The following is a 17040-nucleotide window of genomic DNA, read 5'->3' as shown; positions in this document are numbered from 1 at the left end:
GGTTGCGCTCCCTGCGAGCTGGGCCGGGTTGTACCATTGCCAGCGAGGGGTCGCCCGTGCGCTGAACTGGCCGCCCTGCTTTCCCGGCCTGCTCTGCGCGGCTCGGCCTCGGCAAGCGCCGGAGCGGTGGGTGCGGGGGGGGGGAGGGGCGCTCTCTGAGGGGCCAGCGGCCCTGGGGGCGGGGGGGGCGCTCTGAGGGGCCAGCGGCCCTGGGGGCGGGGGGGGAGGGGCGCTCTGAGGGGCTAGCTGCTCTGGGTGCGGGGGGGGAGGGGCGCTCTGAGGGGCCAGCTGCTCTGGGTGCGGGGGGGGAGGGGCGCTCTGAGGGGCCAGCGGCCCTGGGGGCGGGGGGGGGAGGGGCGCTCTGAGGGGCCAGGGGCCCTGGGTGCGGGGGGGGGAGGGGCGCTCTGAGGGGCCAGGGGCCCTGGGTGCGGGGGGGGAGGGGCGCTCTGAGGGGCCAGCGGCCCTGGGTGCGGGGGGGGGAGGGGCGCTCTGAGGGGCCAGCGGCTCTGGGTGCGGGGGGGGGGGGGCGCTCTGAGGGGCCAGGGGCCCTGGGTGCGGGGGGGGGAGGGGCGCTCTGAGGGGCCAGCGGCTCTGGGTGCGGGGGGGGAGGGGCGCTCTGAGGGGCCAGCGGCTCTGGGTGCGGGGGGGGAGGGGCGCTCTGAGGGGCCAGCGGCTCTGGGTGCGGGGGGGGGGAGGGGCGCTCTGAGGGGCTAGCGGCTCTGGGTGCGGGGGGGGTCTAGGTTGGAGTGTTCGGGGGGACTCTGGGAGGGCGGGTGCTGGGGCAGGGGGTTGGCTCATGGTGCCAGTATCCTTTTGGGAGGAGCTGCTCCTCCAGCTCCACCTGACACTTTCCAGAGCCAATGGGATTGGCGAGTGAAGGTAAAACCTCCCCAGCTCTCCTTGCTCCCTTTGTGACATATTTGTACATCTGCTTTTATAGTCAGAGGGACCAGCATCGGTGGCACAGAGGTCAGCACTACAAACCAACCGTGAGTCTCCCAGTTTATCTTTAGTTTATGGTTCCAACTTTCTCATTGAAAGTTAGTACAAAACAAAGAAAGAAAAATACTTTTTTTTATCATTTCTTCTGCTATAACCAGCTGAATGTGTATTTATTCCGTTCATGTCCTCTTGTTAATACAAGCTTTTTATACGTGCCTCCTGTTCCCTTTTCTCTGTTAATATTAATAAATGCGGTAATGTAGGACATTCTTTCCTTTACATATTTGTCTTCAGAGCCATCTCTGTTCCTCCTTTTTACACGTGACCGGTCTCATTCTAAGGCCCAGATGTAGGCCTTATGTGGGGCAAACAGACTGAATCAAAGTCAGAAGCAGGACTGGCAGAAGTTTGGTTTGATTAGAAATTCATTTTTATTAATGTTAACCTAAGTTTAGCAATTCTACATTCCCCAAATGAATAATTTGAAATAAATGCATTGTATATGAACAACACAGACCAGGAGATTCTGGCTTCATCTACATTCGTACCTGTAAAATATCAAAACCATTATATGGTTTCCAGCTGATGGCAAAAACTAAAATATTCTGTATTGAAATTAATTTTTGAACAAAAGGGAAGTAAGAAGGAACATCAGGCTAGTTTGGGATAGAGATATCAATTATAGAAATTTGATCCCTGTGAACAAATATAGGGAAGTTTGCCAGAATTTGATTTTTTTTTGTTATCATTTTGACAGTTGTCCATGTTTTTAAGCAATTTCTAATTTTTAAATTTTTAGTTGTACAAAATTATAGGTGTCGATCCCCCTCCCCCCAATTTTCAGAGTTCTAGGCAGTTATGTGGAGGGTCAGACAGTAATAATATTAGACACCAATTCAAAATGTTAAAACATTATAAACATTAAAACACAAATTGTCAAATTATATGACTATTTTCTAGCAGCATTTTTCTTGGTTTGCCTGTCCATACGTTTTTATTAATGATGGAAATATATTTTTCAGTTTGTGTGTGTACATATAAATCAGCATTTTCCAGCATTCGTTGATAAATATGTAATCCTTCCGAGACTAATTTTAACTAATTAGTAGTTGTAATGAATAGAATAAAATACAAAAATAGAATGCTATAAATTGTCTCCAATATTACGATCAAAAACTGGGTTAACTATTAAATGGTCGCCCAGAAGTGATCTTCTAAAGCTTTCTCCTATCCACATTGCAAAAGCACCATATTAGAGAGATGTATTGGGACTTTTTGGTGGGGCTCTCTGTTATCAACTCAGAGAAATGAGCCACCTACAGAATCACCAAAACCACTTTTTGTAGAACTTGGGTTGTACCAAAAACTGACCCAATCCAACCCTATTTAGCTTATGAAAATAGAGATTATCAGTTTGAAGAAACATTGTTGCAGTCTTGTTTTATAATGCATGTAATTACATTTGAGTTAATGTCTGTTTTATAAATGATTAAGTTTGAATCTGCCAGTTCGATGGTGCACTCTTAGGAAATACCTGAAAATTAATTATGTTAATTTGAATTCCGTTTGATACACAGGATAGTATTGGAATTTTGTTTCAGGGTACTGGCCACAAACATACATGATACCCACTGACTTTTTTCCCTAGTTATTTTTGCTCTGTCTTTTCCCTGTATTGGCAAACACTTTGCTTGGTGTGCAAGCAGAAGAAAAGATGAAAAAGAAATCCATATTCTCTCCCAACCAAGCCCTTAGGCAAAACTAATTAACCTTTCGTAAGCAGGGACCTCCAGTCCCAGCCACCTGAATGTAATCACTTTATTTTCTTGAGCAGACATAAGGCTTAGTATCTCTAGACACTTTACAGTAGTATAGGGAAATAAAATAAAATAAATTCAGCATGACAGAGCATCTCTGGATCAGTTTAAAGCTAGCAGGGGGTTTTAAGGGCATGAACTTCTTTAATTCCTTAGTTTCCATTCTCCATAGGCCCTGTTATGGATGAACACTTAGAAAAATACAGCTGTCTTTTGACGGTGTGACGTGTTGTGCTATTAGTCAAAGATGATAATCTACAGTACCCCAAATGTTAGCAGGTTACATCTGTCTCTCCCTAGGGTAGGTAGTGGCTGTATCTTTTATGTAATTTTTCTGTACTCTGAAAAACCTCAGTAATCCATGAACCATCTGGCTATCTATTCATTAATCTGTATAATCCTGCTTTCAGCAGTTTGCAGATATTGCTAGTGGTTAGCAGAAAACCTCAAAACACTACTTTCTCCTTTCAGTATAGACTGTGTCCTTGTCATAGAAATAGAGACTATTAGGTCTACCTCATCAGTGTGCACATACTCATACTCCCCCCCCAAAAAATGGAAATGGCGTTCTCAATTTTATATCAGCCTGCTCAAGATCGTGGTTCATGCCATTAAAAGGTTTGCTTTTATTCCATCAGCTCTGGAGAATTGCTGTGGAAGCTGTTGGTGAACATAAGATAGCCCCCTAACCTCAAACAAATTATTTCCAGCAACCTCGCAACACACCTCCATCACAATCATCCAGGAACCCACCCCTGCAATCAGCCCCAGTACCAGCTCTGACCACACATCTACACTAGCAATTTCATCACTGGACCCAACCACATCAGCCACCAAATCAGAGGCTCATTTAACTGCACATCCACTAATGTGATCTATGCCATCAAATGCCAGCAATGCCCCACTGCCATGTATATTGTTCAAACTGGACAGTCTTTACGGGAAAGAATTCATGGACACAAATCAGATATCCAAAATGGAAATACACAGAAACGTGTTGGAGAACACTTACATTTGCCTGGACACTCGTTAATGGATCTCCAAGTCACTGTGTTGTTTCAGGCCAATTCCATGAGCCAAATACACAGAAGGATTGGAACTTAACTTAATTACAAGTTTAATTCTTATGCAAATAGAATGAACAGGGACATTGGCTGGCTCACACACTACCTTCCACATCCTAATGACTTAACCAAACAATGGAGGTGCTAATTGTTCTTTTCAGCCTCTTGTAACTACTTGAACCATCTTCTCTCTCTCTCTCTCTCTCTCTTTTCCCCCTCCTTTTCTCTTTTTTTCTCTTCTCTCTTCTCTTCCCTCCCCCTCCCCCATTCCCTTATTTATTCTTGGATCTGGACTTCTATTACTGCAGTCATCTGAAGAAGTGGGTTGTGCCCATGAAAGCTCATGATACCATCTACATGTTTTGTTAGTCTTTAAGGTGCTACTAGACTATTCATTGTTTTTTAAGTGAACATAAAAACAGCTGTACTGAGTCAGACCAAAGGTCCATCTAGCCCAATATCCTGTCTGCCTACAGTGGCCAATACCAGATGCCCCAGAGGTAGGGAACACAACAGGTAATCATCACATGATCCCTCTCCTGTCATCCATTTACAGACAGACAGGTTAGGGACACCATTCCTACCCATTCTGGCTAATAACCATTGATGGACCCAACCTCTGTGACTCTATCTAGCTCCTTTTTGAACCCTGTTAAAGTCCTAGTCTTCACAACATCCTGTGGCAAGGAGTTCCACAGGTTGACTGTGCACTGAGTGAAGAAAAAACTTCCTTTTGTTTTTTTAATTCTGAACGCTCGTACTAGCCTCAGGCAGTTATTCTGCTTGTGGTCACTTATGTTTGATACTGTCTGCTCTTATACCCATTAGGTACAAGACGCTTTTGATGTATGTAAATGCTAATACCCAAGATAGCTTTTAAAGGGAATATCTCCTACTGCTGCCAATGGCTAATCTCTAGCCAACAGAAAGGGATTTAGATGGATAAATGGTATAACTCAGGGCAGTTGATGGATTTAAGGACAGTTGTGATTACTACATATTGGTTTGGTAAATTTGATTTTTAAACTGTTAATTTTGACTGACAATGATTTTAAGCATTTTTTCTATTTTGTATCTATTTAAATGTTCATAGTTGTGGGAAACTACCCGAGGTCTGACAATAATAGTTTAATAATAGCAGACATCAAGATTCAAAAAATTAAAGCTTTATAACCATTAAAACACAAATTATCAAACCAATGTCAAAACGTTCAACGTAAATATCCTTAAATCAAACTGTTAAATTCTCAAACAGCAATTTTCTTATTTTGCCTGCCCGTGCATTTCAGGTATTCTCAGCAGAAATATTTGTTTCTGGTTTGTGTCTGTGTGGTGAAATTAAGATTTACCAATAAAAATCTTATCGTTCCAAGCATTGTTGTAGTATCACTTCTACTAGTGTCTGAGTTACCAGCATTATCTCTATGCCTAATATGCTACAATTGAGCTTTATTCAAGTGAAAATGAGCTCTGTGAAATGTTGACTGCTTGCAAGTCCTTTGTAGGCAGATAAACAATCATATTTGGCAAATAAATTGTTGTTAATTTGCATGCTGGTATTAGATGAAAATTGCAGACATGCAGCTGCACCCAGTAATGCCAAAAGCAGCGTCCCCGTCTTGCTACAGATCTTATCCTTATTGTTAATAGTACACAAACATCAGTAATTAAACTATTTCTTTTTCCAGGCTTGCATGATATATATTTGAGAAAAGAGGTTTGCTGAGATTATTTGATTCTGGGAAGAGACTAGGTGCTGAATTTCAGTCTAGATAGAATTTGTTTAGTAATAATCTAGAGATAAGTTTCTAAATGAAACCCTAAAAGATATTTCTTGAGATACAATTGGATACTGCACACTGTCTTTTTTTTTTGTGTGTGTGTGTGTGTATGTATATGTGTGTGTGTATGTATATGTAAATACAGGCAGTCCCCGGGTTACGTACAAGATAGGGACTGTAGGTTTGTTCTTAAGTTGAATCTGTATGTAAGTCGGAACTGGCGTCCAGATTCAGCCGCTGCTGAAACTGACCGCCAGTTCTGACTTACATACAGAATCAACTTAAGAACCCCAAGCATCCCCAAGTCAGCTGCTGCTGAAACTGATCAGCAGCTGATTCCAGGAAGCCCGGGGCAGAGCAACTCTGCCTCGGGCTTCCTGTAGTCAGCGCTGGTCAGTTTCAGCAGCGGCTAAATCAGGACACCTGGGGCAGAGCAGCTGGGGTGCTGCTGGGTTGCTCCAGTAGCGCCTGTGCTGCCCCGCTGCCCGAGCCCCTCCGCGGCTTTGCTCCGCGTCTTCCTGGTCTGCAGACCAGGGAGACGCGGAGAAAGCCCCGGAGTACACGGGCGGCAGGACCGCGAGGTCCCGCAGTCCGTGTACTCCGGGGCAGCCCCGTTCGTAACTGCGGATCCGACATAAGTCGGATCCGCGTAAGTCGGGGACTGCCTGTACTCAGTTCCCACTAATTTTGAATAATTATTCAAATCCTGTAGAGAGGCTTTGGATGACTCCCTCCCAAATATATATGGGGGATAGGTAAGGAATAAAGGTTAGAACTTTTGAACTTTAAAATTTTATAAACTGTATTGTAAACTTCCTGTTTTTTCTGAATTTTCACAGAAAACTTTTAATTGCATAAGTGGCTTTGATATCTTATCAAAAGTGCATACTACTGTTAATCTCATAAATCATATTCTAATCATCGTTCACCACTTGCTAAAAGATTAGTAATTTCACCCATAATATTAGAAGTTGAAACTTAATAAATGTAAAAAATCCAGAAGGAAATTTTAATTGGCGCAGGTTTTAGGATTGGGTATATGGTGATCTTGAACCATTGTTAAGCAACAGAACTATCTTTAGTGAATAAATACTCTGAATGCCTTTATACTTTATCTGTTGAAGAAGAAACTTTGTAATAAAGAGCTGCTTTTGTGTGTTTTGGCTTAATAAACATGTCTGAAATGAGACGTGCCAATTCATCCTCAGAGAGCTTGGCCAGGTGCAGCATAGCCTTATTGGGAATGGATTAACAGACTGTTCTCATTTAAATAGACAGCCTTCATGTTTTTCTCTGGAGGTGTAGAGGGCTTAGACTATACATTTGGGTTGTGTCTAAACTACACCCCTCTGTCGGCAGAGGGATGTAAATTAGACACATTGAAAGTGCAAATGAAGTGAAGATTTAAATATCCCACATTTCATTTGCATAACAGCGTCTGCCGCTTATTTTCAAAACAGGGCTTTTTGAAAAAAAGGCAGTTTAGACGGGGCATTTTCGACAGAAATGCCCCGTTTTGAAAAATCCTGTACTCCTCAAAAAACGGAGTACAGGATCTTTCAAGATGGGGCATTTCTGTTGGAAATGCCCCGTCTAAGCTGCCGTCTGTTTTTTTTGTTTGTTTTTCGAAAAGCCCCATTTCAGAAAAAAGCAGAGACCACTATTATGCAAATGAAGTGCAGGATATTTAAATCCCGGCTTCATTTGCACTTTCGATGTGTCTAATTTCCTTCCATCTGCTGACAGAAGAGTGCAGTTTAGATGTAGCCTTGATACTTGATGTGTGTTTGTGTGTAAAGGGGAGATATATTGATATTGACCTAGCCATTTCTTTTTAGAATACTATGACTACTTTAGATGATAAACTGCTTGGTGAGAAGCTCCAGTACTACTACAGTAGTAGTGAAGATGAAGACAGTGAGAGAGAGGATAAAGCCAGAGAGACCACTATTCCGGACACTGTTGGTGGGGAGGTGGAGCTGAGTAGCGATGGCACTGCAGTGAACACAGGTACTGTGATGTTAAAGATGTTACCCTCCTGTGCATGCCTGTCCTGTGCTTGGGGAGAGGACTCAGTGCCTACACAACTGGGACCTTACCTAAATAGGACACTAAATAGTAGCACTTTTCATTAGGCTCCAGCAATAAGTTAATAGTAAGCTGAAATTGTTGAGGACTGCAGCTGTCTGCACATCATGGAACACACTCCTGGGATGGGACTTCTGCAGATTTATTTCACCATCACTTTCTTTTTTTTTTTTTTTTTTTCCTTGTCACCTCTATCATTATGAAAAGGAAACATTTCCATAGTAACTGCATAGTGAACAGCTAACCAGTTACTGGGTAAGCATCACCCTTGCCAGGTACCAGCTAACCAATACCTGGGAGCAGCCTGCAGCAGATGGAGGGCTGCTCCATCCCCATGGGGAGATTGGGAGAAGGCAGGGGGCAGCTCCTTGTGCATCTGGGGAAGGCCCACTGGGATCCTTTAACCAGTTAAACTTAGTGTTTAACTAGTTAATTAATTAATCAGGGTTTTACGCCCCTATTAACTGCTGTATGGTACCTCTGAACCCTGGTGATGGTAACATGTCACAACTCGGTACAGATCTTAATCTTCACAACATCCTTTTGAGATGGAAAAGAAAGTAATATAGGTAGGTAATATATGTCAGTAGCCTAAGATTGATGAGAAAAAAGACACAGAGGATTCAACAGCAGAAATGGGGAGTTACTTGGTTACATTCCTATGCTTTATTACAGCATATTAAGCAATATACAATAAACGAAAACATGGCCTGTCCTTTAATTGCTATTTGTAAAGAATTCTGAGATCCTGAATGGAAAGTGCAATAGACAGAAATTGTTTCTGTCTACACAAAATGCCTGCACTTTTTACTTTTAGGTCCAAAAGGTGTCATAAATGATTGGCGAAGATTCAAACAACTGGAGACAGAACAACGAGATGAGCAGTGTAGAGAGATGGAACGACTTATAAAAAAGTTATCCATGACCTGCAGATCTCATTTGGACGAAGAGAAGGATAAACAGAAGCAGAAAGAACTTCAGGAAAAAATCAATGGAAAGGTAACCTGGGAGCACAGTGAGAGACTTCTATGTTAATAAATTTTAACACTTTCAATTTTTCACCTGCTTTGCAAAAAATCATGACTCCTTGCAGGCTGTTTGTTTATTGTTGCCTTTAACAGATGGAAACACTTGAGACAGTGCAATGGTTACTTACCTCACAGGAGTGTTATCAAGATTATTTAATATTTGTGCAATACTTTGAAGATGTTGTATATTTAAGTGTTAAGTAATAAGTGAGTGGCCCAAGACCACTGATGGAGTCTGTATCAGACACTGAATTTTCCTTATTTGTGAATGTGCATGCTTTCATCAAATTTATCTCCAAGCTTTAAGCTGTGCAGCAACTCTACCTGTAAAATAACTTCATCTTGTAAGCTAATGAGTGCTGTGTAAGACATGTCTTGTTTTCCAGGCAGCCTAATTGTTATAATGTATGGTAAACGAATGTTAAAAGATTAGCTTAGTCCTCAAACTGATAGGAAAGATTAGACATCGAAGATTACAAATGGCAGAGATGGTAATTTATTCAAAAACTAGATGAGGTTTTGGTCAATTGACTTTTATTACCAGTTCCTATGAATCTAATTGAAGATGTTGCTAAAGTTGATACATGCTGCTGTTGACAATAAATCAATATTATGTTCATGAGTTGTTAGTTAAATTTGGTCACTCGTGCCCAACAGTTTAAAATTATAAAGTTATATTCCGGGAGGGCAGGGGGAATTGCCTGAATTTTAGATCTCTGTTTTTAATTTGCATGAACTACATATTTGCTAAGAAATTCTCTCTGCCTGAAATAACCACTATGTTTCTGACTGATTTTTGTTTTCTGTGATGATCTGCTGACTGCTACAACACTAAACTAACAAACTATACCTAGAGCATGATGGCTAATAGACTTAGTAAAGCAAGATGTGGAAAGATAACCATAAATCCCATGTTAATTCCAATTCCTGAGAAAATATGAGACCATTCATTTTTGAAAAAAAAAAAATGGTATAAAAATAAATGTTAAGTTTCTAAATTTATTCAATTGAATTAAAAAAATGGAAAAACAAACTAGGAATCTAGCAGTATCTGCTCAGATTAAAAACAATGTTCAAACTGCCCATCTAAGAGCAGTATTGGCAGCTTACTTGGAGCATGCGGCATAGCTAGTTTGTATAAAATAGGAGTGCATTATCGTCACTCACTTTTAATGTAGCCATTGGAGGCTAAAAGTGCCAATGTAGGAAGCTCCATCTTATAAGATGTGCTTTCTGGATGGATCAGAGTGGAGTATCTTATGAGGAATGATGCAGGTCAAACATCCTTGACTTAATTACTAATTGCATGTAACATGAATGGAGTTCTAGGTTTCTCTCTGTGATGTATTTCTAACATTTCTTTGCACATGTTGTAGATGACTTTACAGGAATATAACATGATTCACGACGGCGAAGACGATGAAGAGTTTTTACAGCAATACAGGAAGCAGCGAATGGAGGAGATGAGGCAGCAGCTGCATAGTGGGCAGCAGTTTAAGCAGGTTTTTGAGATCACCAGTGGAGAAGAGTTTTTGGACACAGTTGATAAAGAGCACAAGAATACGTTGATCATGATCCACATCTATGAAGATGACATCCCTGGCTCTGAATCTGTGAATGGCTGCATGATGTGTCTTGCTGCTGAGTACCCAACAGTCAAATTTTGTCGAGTAAAAAGTTCCCTGATTGGTGCCAGCACTCGCTTTACTAATAATGCTCTGCCTGCTTTGCTCATCTATAAGGGCGGGGAGCTAATTGGCAACTTCGTGCGAATCACCGACCAGCTTGGAGAAGATTTTTTTGCTGTGGACCTAGAGGCTTTTTTACAGGAGTGTGGTCTGCTCCCAGAGAAGGATCTGCTGCTGCTGACTTCCATATGTAACCCATCTGCATGTTACAGTGAAGACAGTGATTTAGAGATAGACTGAAAAAGGGGAATGAAGGGTTGAGTAAGCTGGGGTTGGCCCGTGGGGTCTCTTGTCAGTGTAGATTGTTCATTTGTTCTTTTCTGTGTCTTTTGTATATTTTCCCTCCTTCCCATGCACTTTGGCATTTTGCCCATTAGCACTATAAGAGCCTTTATTATATGTAATGAATTCTTAACGTTTGTTTAATTACTTCAATAAAATGGAAACTACAACTGTCTTGGACGTAGTAAAATGTTTTTGAAGTGTATGCATGTGGAACACATCTTAAATTGATTTCCAGCAACTCTTGTTACACACAGGTAGGACTGAGACACCTCATCTTTTGAATTGTATAGAATGCTAGAAGATGTACCTGGCGTTTCTCAGGTCCTTAGCTCAATATTTGTTCTTAATTGAAATCATTGCTCTGGGTGGGACAGATTGAGAGCTGAATATGCAGGCTGTCCTAGGGAGAGGACTACCCTAGCCCCCTCTCACTGCAGCAGCTTGGGGCCAGGTGAGAAGCACCTCTCCATGGCTGCTGCAGGCACAGCTGAGGGAGGGATGCATGTCCCCTACCTGGGCCAGGTCCAGGTTTGTCTGCCCCCTGTGCTCCCCAGCCAGAGTGAGGAATGCAGCAAAGTGTGGGAATGTAGCCTCTGCTCATTCAGCCAGGCTTTTTTGTGTGGAGGTGTTCCAATGGAGAAAATGGATTTTTTTTTTAAAGTGGACACCTACACAAAAGGAATAAGATTTGAGACAATGAGCTTCTACGACAGTCCATTAGAAGAACAGTTTTCATCATTGCTAACCTGAAGCTGGATTCATACCAGTAAATCAAAAGTGAAAGACCCTGTATCCCATTCTTTGTCTCTTACATGTTCCATTTGTCAAGTTATATAGTTTTTGACAGACAATGAGGAGTATTTCCCTTGCTTGCTAAGTAGCAGAATTCACCACTCCATCCTAAAAGTTATTCTTCAGTGTTGGATGGAGTCTTCAATGTTTACCCCTACATTCGGTATAAATGTGAGAATCTTTCTTCATTCAGAACTCTCTAGTCTAAATGATGCTGCCCGGAGCCTTTTAAAATCTTGGATCCATAGGTTGGGTGATGGTTACTTGAGCAGAGGGCCAGCGTTAACAGCAATCCATCGCAAATAGCTAACGGAAGAGGGTGCTGAATGATATCCCAGTGACGATAGCTGACAAAATACAGACTGAAGAGAGTTCTGCTATTAACTTTCATGAAACCAGGATTTCACTCGCTGTCTGTAAAACTTCCTCAGAACTGTGTTAAATCAGTGCTAAATTCTGTTCCCTTTCAGAGTTATTCCTATTGCAACCCTAGCAGAAAGGTGTAAGTTACATTGGAATATTGTTGAGATCTATCCCTGCATTTGAAGGATGTACACATAAATAGACCAAGTGGATAAGGAAATAGCTTTTATTGGACTTCCGTTGGTGAAAGTGACAAGTTTTCAAGCTTGCACAAAACTCTCAGTACCTTTCCTAGTCCTAAAGAAGAGCTCTCTCTCAACTGGAAAGCTCTTTTATTGGGCCAGCCTCTTTTGGTGAGAGACAAGCTATCAAGTACTGTGTATGAAAAGAAGATGCACTCTCTGCTCCCCAAAGCTTACAAAAGAAGTTCACAGATACCTACATTCTGTGCTACATCTACGCCTGTTGTGATTTCATGTAACCTAGAGGTGCAGGAAGAAGTTGGGACAGAATTTGGTCCTACAAATGACTGGCAATGTTATGGAAAACCTTTGAGCCAATAAATAAAGCAACTTTATGCAAATATTAATGGAGGCACCTTCCCACCAATGTGAAGTGTGTTGCCTAATTTCTACATTGAAAGTTGAGGTGAAACAAAAGCTTTTTCCTCATGTCAGTCATTTTGTTTTTACTCTTGTAACAGCTGTTGGGAGCCCTTCTTTGTACTCAACATCATTAGAATTCAATAAAGCAGCAAAAAAAATCATCCATCTTTTTATTAAAAGTGACAAAAGGCTTAAAAATCATCCCTGCTGTTGCCTCAGTTACCCAGCAATGTGGGCCTGAAATTTACCATCTTCCCAAAAAAAACCCTCAGATCAGGTCCCCATTTAATGCTACACGAAAGAAACCTCCAGAAATGATTAGCTCCATTGGTTCATTAGCGATCATTGTTACTGAATGCTTCTGCTTTATGTTATGGGTCTTGGCTCTTGCATTTCTTTTAAAGTGTGTATTATGAAGGTTTAATTTTTGGTGATTACCTTTTTGTCTGTGCTGTGCTGAGCACACTTCATACGTTAGATTACAGCATTATGATTTACAGACATCCATTCTCTTTCTCACCCCAAAGGCTTTTGGATTCATGGCAGTAAGGGTACATCTAAACTACATCCTTCTTTTGAAAGAGGGATGTAAATTAGACATTTCAAAATTGCAAATGAAGCCGGGATTTGAATTTCCCATGCTTCATTTGCATAATTGGGTCACGGCGTTCTTTTGAAAAATGCTATTTGGAAAGTGAAACCGCGGTCTAGCTGCGGTTCTTTCGAAAAGAAAAGCCTTTTTCGAAAGATCCTGTACTCAATAAATGAGGTTTACATGATCTTTCGAAAAAGGCTTTTCTTTTTGAAAGAACCGCATCTTACATCTAGACCGCGGTTTCACTTTCCAAATAGTGTTTTTCGAAAGAACGCTGTGACACGATTATGCTAATAAAGTGTGGGAAATTCAAATCCCGGCTTCATTTGCAATTTCGATATGTCTAATTTACATCCCTCTTTCGAAAGAGAATGTAGTCTAGACATAGCCAAAGACACTGTGGTTTGACTAGCGTGGGGATGCAAAGAATACCAATGCATTTAAAAGTCTTTAAACTAGTTCTAAAACAGTGTGTAAAATGTCACATGAACAAATTAAAAAAAAAATACACCATGCACAATGATGCAAAGATTTTATTGGAATGACTTCCATACAGGGGCAGCCTGTCCATATAGGCAAACTAGGCTGTTGCCTAAGGCGCCAAGTTAAATGGGGCGCCAAATGGTGGCGCAATATCGAGGGGTTTGGAGGTGGGGGGTGCCGATTGCATTGTTCGCCTAGGGCGCCAGTTGCTGGCAGCTAGTCTAGGGCTGCCCCTGCTTCCGTATGACTGCAGTACACTGGAGCAAAATAGCCAACCCAAAGAGGTGTATAAGAGTGTGTACTTTCTTTATATACAATTATTGAGTTAAATATGCCCTTTATGTAATGAATCTTTTATAACACCCGACCATTTATGGGAAGTTTTCAGAGCGGAGAGAGGTAACTAATGGGGTCTCTCAAGGGTCTGTCCTGGTACCAGTCCTATTCAACTTATTTATAAATGATCTGGAGAAAGGGGTAAACAGTGAGGTGGCAAAATTTGCAAATAACAAACTGCTCGAGCTAGTTATGACCAAAGCAGACTGTGAAGAACTTCAAAAAGATCTTACCAAACTAAGTGGCTGGGCAACAAAATGGCAAATGAAATTTAATGTTGATAAATGTAAAGTAATGAACATTGGAAAAAATAATCCCAACTATGCATACAATATAATGGTGGCTAATTTAGCTACAACTACTCAAGACAGAGATCTTGGAGTCATTATGGATAGTTCTCTGAAAACATCCACTCAGTGGGCAGCAGCAATCAAAAAAGCAAATAGAAAGTTAGGAAATCATTTAAAAAGGGATAGAGAATAAGACAGAGAATCTCTTATTGCCTCTATATAAAACCATGGTACGCCCCCATCTTGAATTCTATGTAAAGATACGGTTGCCTCATCTCAAAAAAGATATATTGTCATTGGAAAAGGTTCAGAAAAGGGCAACAAAAATTATTAGGGGTTTGGAATGGGTCCTATATGAAGGGAGATGGAAAAAGATGGGGACTTTTCAGCTTAGAAAAGAGGAGACATGGATATGATAGAGGTCTGTAAAATCGTGACTGGTGTGGAAAAAGTGAATAAGGAAAAGTTATTTACTTGTTCCCATAACATAAGAACTAGGGGTCACCAGATGAAATTAATAGGCAGCAGGTTTAAAACAAAAGGAAGTTTTACTTCCCTCAGTGCACAGTCAACCTGTGGAACTCCTTGCCAGAGGATGTTCTGAAGACCAGGACTTGAACAGGGTTAAAAAAGAATAGATAAATCCACAGAGATTGGATCCATCAATGGCTATTAGCCAGGATGGGTATGAATGGTGTCCCTAGTGTGGAAATGGATGACAGGAGAGGGATCACTTGAGGATTACCTGTTGTGTTCCCTTCTTCTGGGGCACCCAGCATTGGCCAATCTTGGCAGGCAGAGCCCTGGCTTAGTTGGCCTTTGGTCTGACCCAGTCTGGCCGTTTTAATGTTCATTTTCTTATTCTTTCTCTCCCTGTTTTGTTTTTGATCTTTGGTTACCATTTTGTGGAAAAAGTAGACTAATTTGTGATGACACCCTCTCATTTGGATTCTAAACACTTGTTCTGTGTAATAGGTTTTTAAGGTGGCTTAATTTGTACCATGTGTCCGAGGAGTGATACTTACCCTTCACCAGTGTCTTTATATATTTCTAATAGTACACTGTAGATGTTAGAGAGGAAAAATAAGAGTTAATATTTCTCATTGTTATGTTAAAAGGGAGAGTTACAACAGAAAAAAATGCAATTGAAATATGAACAGGCTTTAATGCAGCTAACTTAAGAAAATTAATAAGCACAGAATAGGCATTTTAAGAGTTCCAAGCTGAGACTTTCTGTGTATCAGAAATGCAAACAAAGAACATGAAAGTTAGGTAACATGAAACCACTGAGTTATTAGTATCAGCATTTTTAAGAAAAAAAATCAAAGTGACTATAATTTATATTCAGGCTGATATCCTATGAAGTCTGCAATGCAGACAGCATGTACATTAGCATCATAATAAAACCTGGCTCCCGGGAGGGGGTTGGCACTATTTGAATATCTTTGAAATGTTGCACATTCAGCCAGTGCTCTTTTCCTTCTTGCAGTGACATTGTAGTACGATCAAAACAATCTCGTGCTGCCCTGGGTGATGGAAGCCTGCAGAGTGATGACCTCTAGGTTTTTAATTTACAGTCCTCAAAAGTATGTGCTTAGATGCTTTATGGTACCAGTAGCAAGACAAGGTCCCAGCCTTGAGGAGCTGACAGTCTAATGACTCATAATAGGAAGAAGGTTGGAATAGGGGTGGGAGAGGAGGATGCGTATTATGCTATAGTGTCTCTCCTGTCTGAAAGCCAGTCCAGTGCAACCCAGGGAATGAAGGAGCTGGCCTACTGCTAACACCATTTGGGAAGATTTAAGAGAGATCCTGTAGTAGCAGTTCTGCTGTATTGAGCTGGATTTTCCAAATTGGCCACTTAGGAAACAAACATTAATTTGGGCAATTTAAGTTTTAACATGCTAATGGGAGGGAGCATCTTGACCAGCGAGCACATGTTAAAACCAAACCTTGCTTCATCTACCTTAATATTCTATCCTTAACTAACCGGTTGCAGCGCATTGCTTTCCCAGGCAAAGGTGGCCATAGACTACAGATGCAAAATCAATTCATGCACCCCCACACACACGGACAAAATCGGCACTGCAGGTGTAAAGCTGGCTGGTGAATGACCCATTTCCCTGCACAGCTTCTCAAGATTTCAAACTTTTTCATTCCACACTGGAATCATGACAGAAATGTCTCTTTATTTCAGACCGAAATCATCAGGTTTTCAATGTGGGTCTTTCAGGAGAGTTCACCGCAAAGCTCAGGGACCTTACCGTCAGCTGAACTTGATACGTTTCTGCAATATGTTTGGTTACGATAAACCAGCATTTTGTCGATTAAACTCTTTTGTTGGAAATGTTCTGACTAGCTGTACTAACGTGCACAATTACCTGCTTTGCATTCACTCAGCCTTCTTTACGGAAACCTCATTGGACTGTTGTAAGATTGAGTTTGTCAAGGTCTTTGAGAGGCCAGATGCTAAAGAGGTGCAAATTAATAGTCACAGTTGTTAAATGCAAGTGGGTTTCCCACTTGCACCTTGTCCCTAGCCACCAGGACTTTGTGCTGCTGCAAGTGTCCATCCACCAAAGTGAGGAAAGAGTTAATCTTCCAGCCCAATCTCCCTGGTAGTTAAGCAACAGCTCACTGAGCTTCTGGCTGGAGGGCTTTCTGGTTGCTGGGTAAGCAGTGTAGACTCAGGTTGATGCTGCCTGCTATCCAGCAACCCACAGCCTGAGCCCACCCACCTTCCTCCTGCAGATCTGTTCAGCAGCTCAGCAACATGGATCCCAGACAGCAAACAGCAAGAGGGAGGGCACACAGGCAGCATGGGCTGTGAAATGGGACAGGTATGGACCTGTTGCTTTGCATCCCTGAGCCCTTTCACAGCTG

General features: G+C 41.7%; 1 protein-coding gene across 2 annotated transcripts; it reads left to right on the top strand.

Annotated features, from left to right (window-relative positions):
• Positions 1-41: 41 nt before the first annotated feature.
• On the top strand, positions 42-10865 carry PDCL (phosducin like). Of its 2 annotated transcripts, none has more exons than XM_075905612.2 (5): positions 42-126; positions 941-989; positions 7443-7614; positions 8510-8691; positions 10097-10865. In XM_075905612.2, the coding sequence occupies exons 3-5, from the start codon at positions 7449-7451 to the stop codon at positions 10646-10648; spliced, it is 900 nt and encodes a 299-aa protein (XP_075761727.1). In that variant the 5' UTR covers positions 42-126; positions 941-989; positions 7443-7448; the 3' UTR covers positions 10649-10865. The 2 variants fall into 2 exon arrangements, with proteins under 2 accessions (XP_075761727.1, XP_006121993.2); XM_006121931.5 differs by lacking the exon at positions 42-126 and adding an exon at positions 739-879.
• Positions 10866-17040: the final 6175 nt, after the last annotated feature.

This window comes from Pelodiscus sinensis, chromosome 23, assembly GCF_052426305.1.
Source record: "Pelodiscus sinensis isolate ZL-2025 chromosome 23, ASM5242630v1, whole genome shotgun sequence".
Classification (NCBI taxonomy): Eukaryota; Metazoa; Chordata; order Testudines; family Trionychidae; genus Pelodiscus; species Pelodiscus sinensis.
This window is presented reverse-complemented; position numbering and strand designations above follow the sequence as displayed.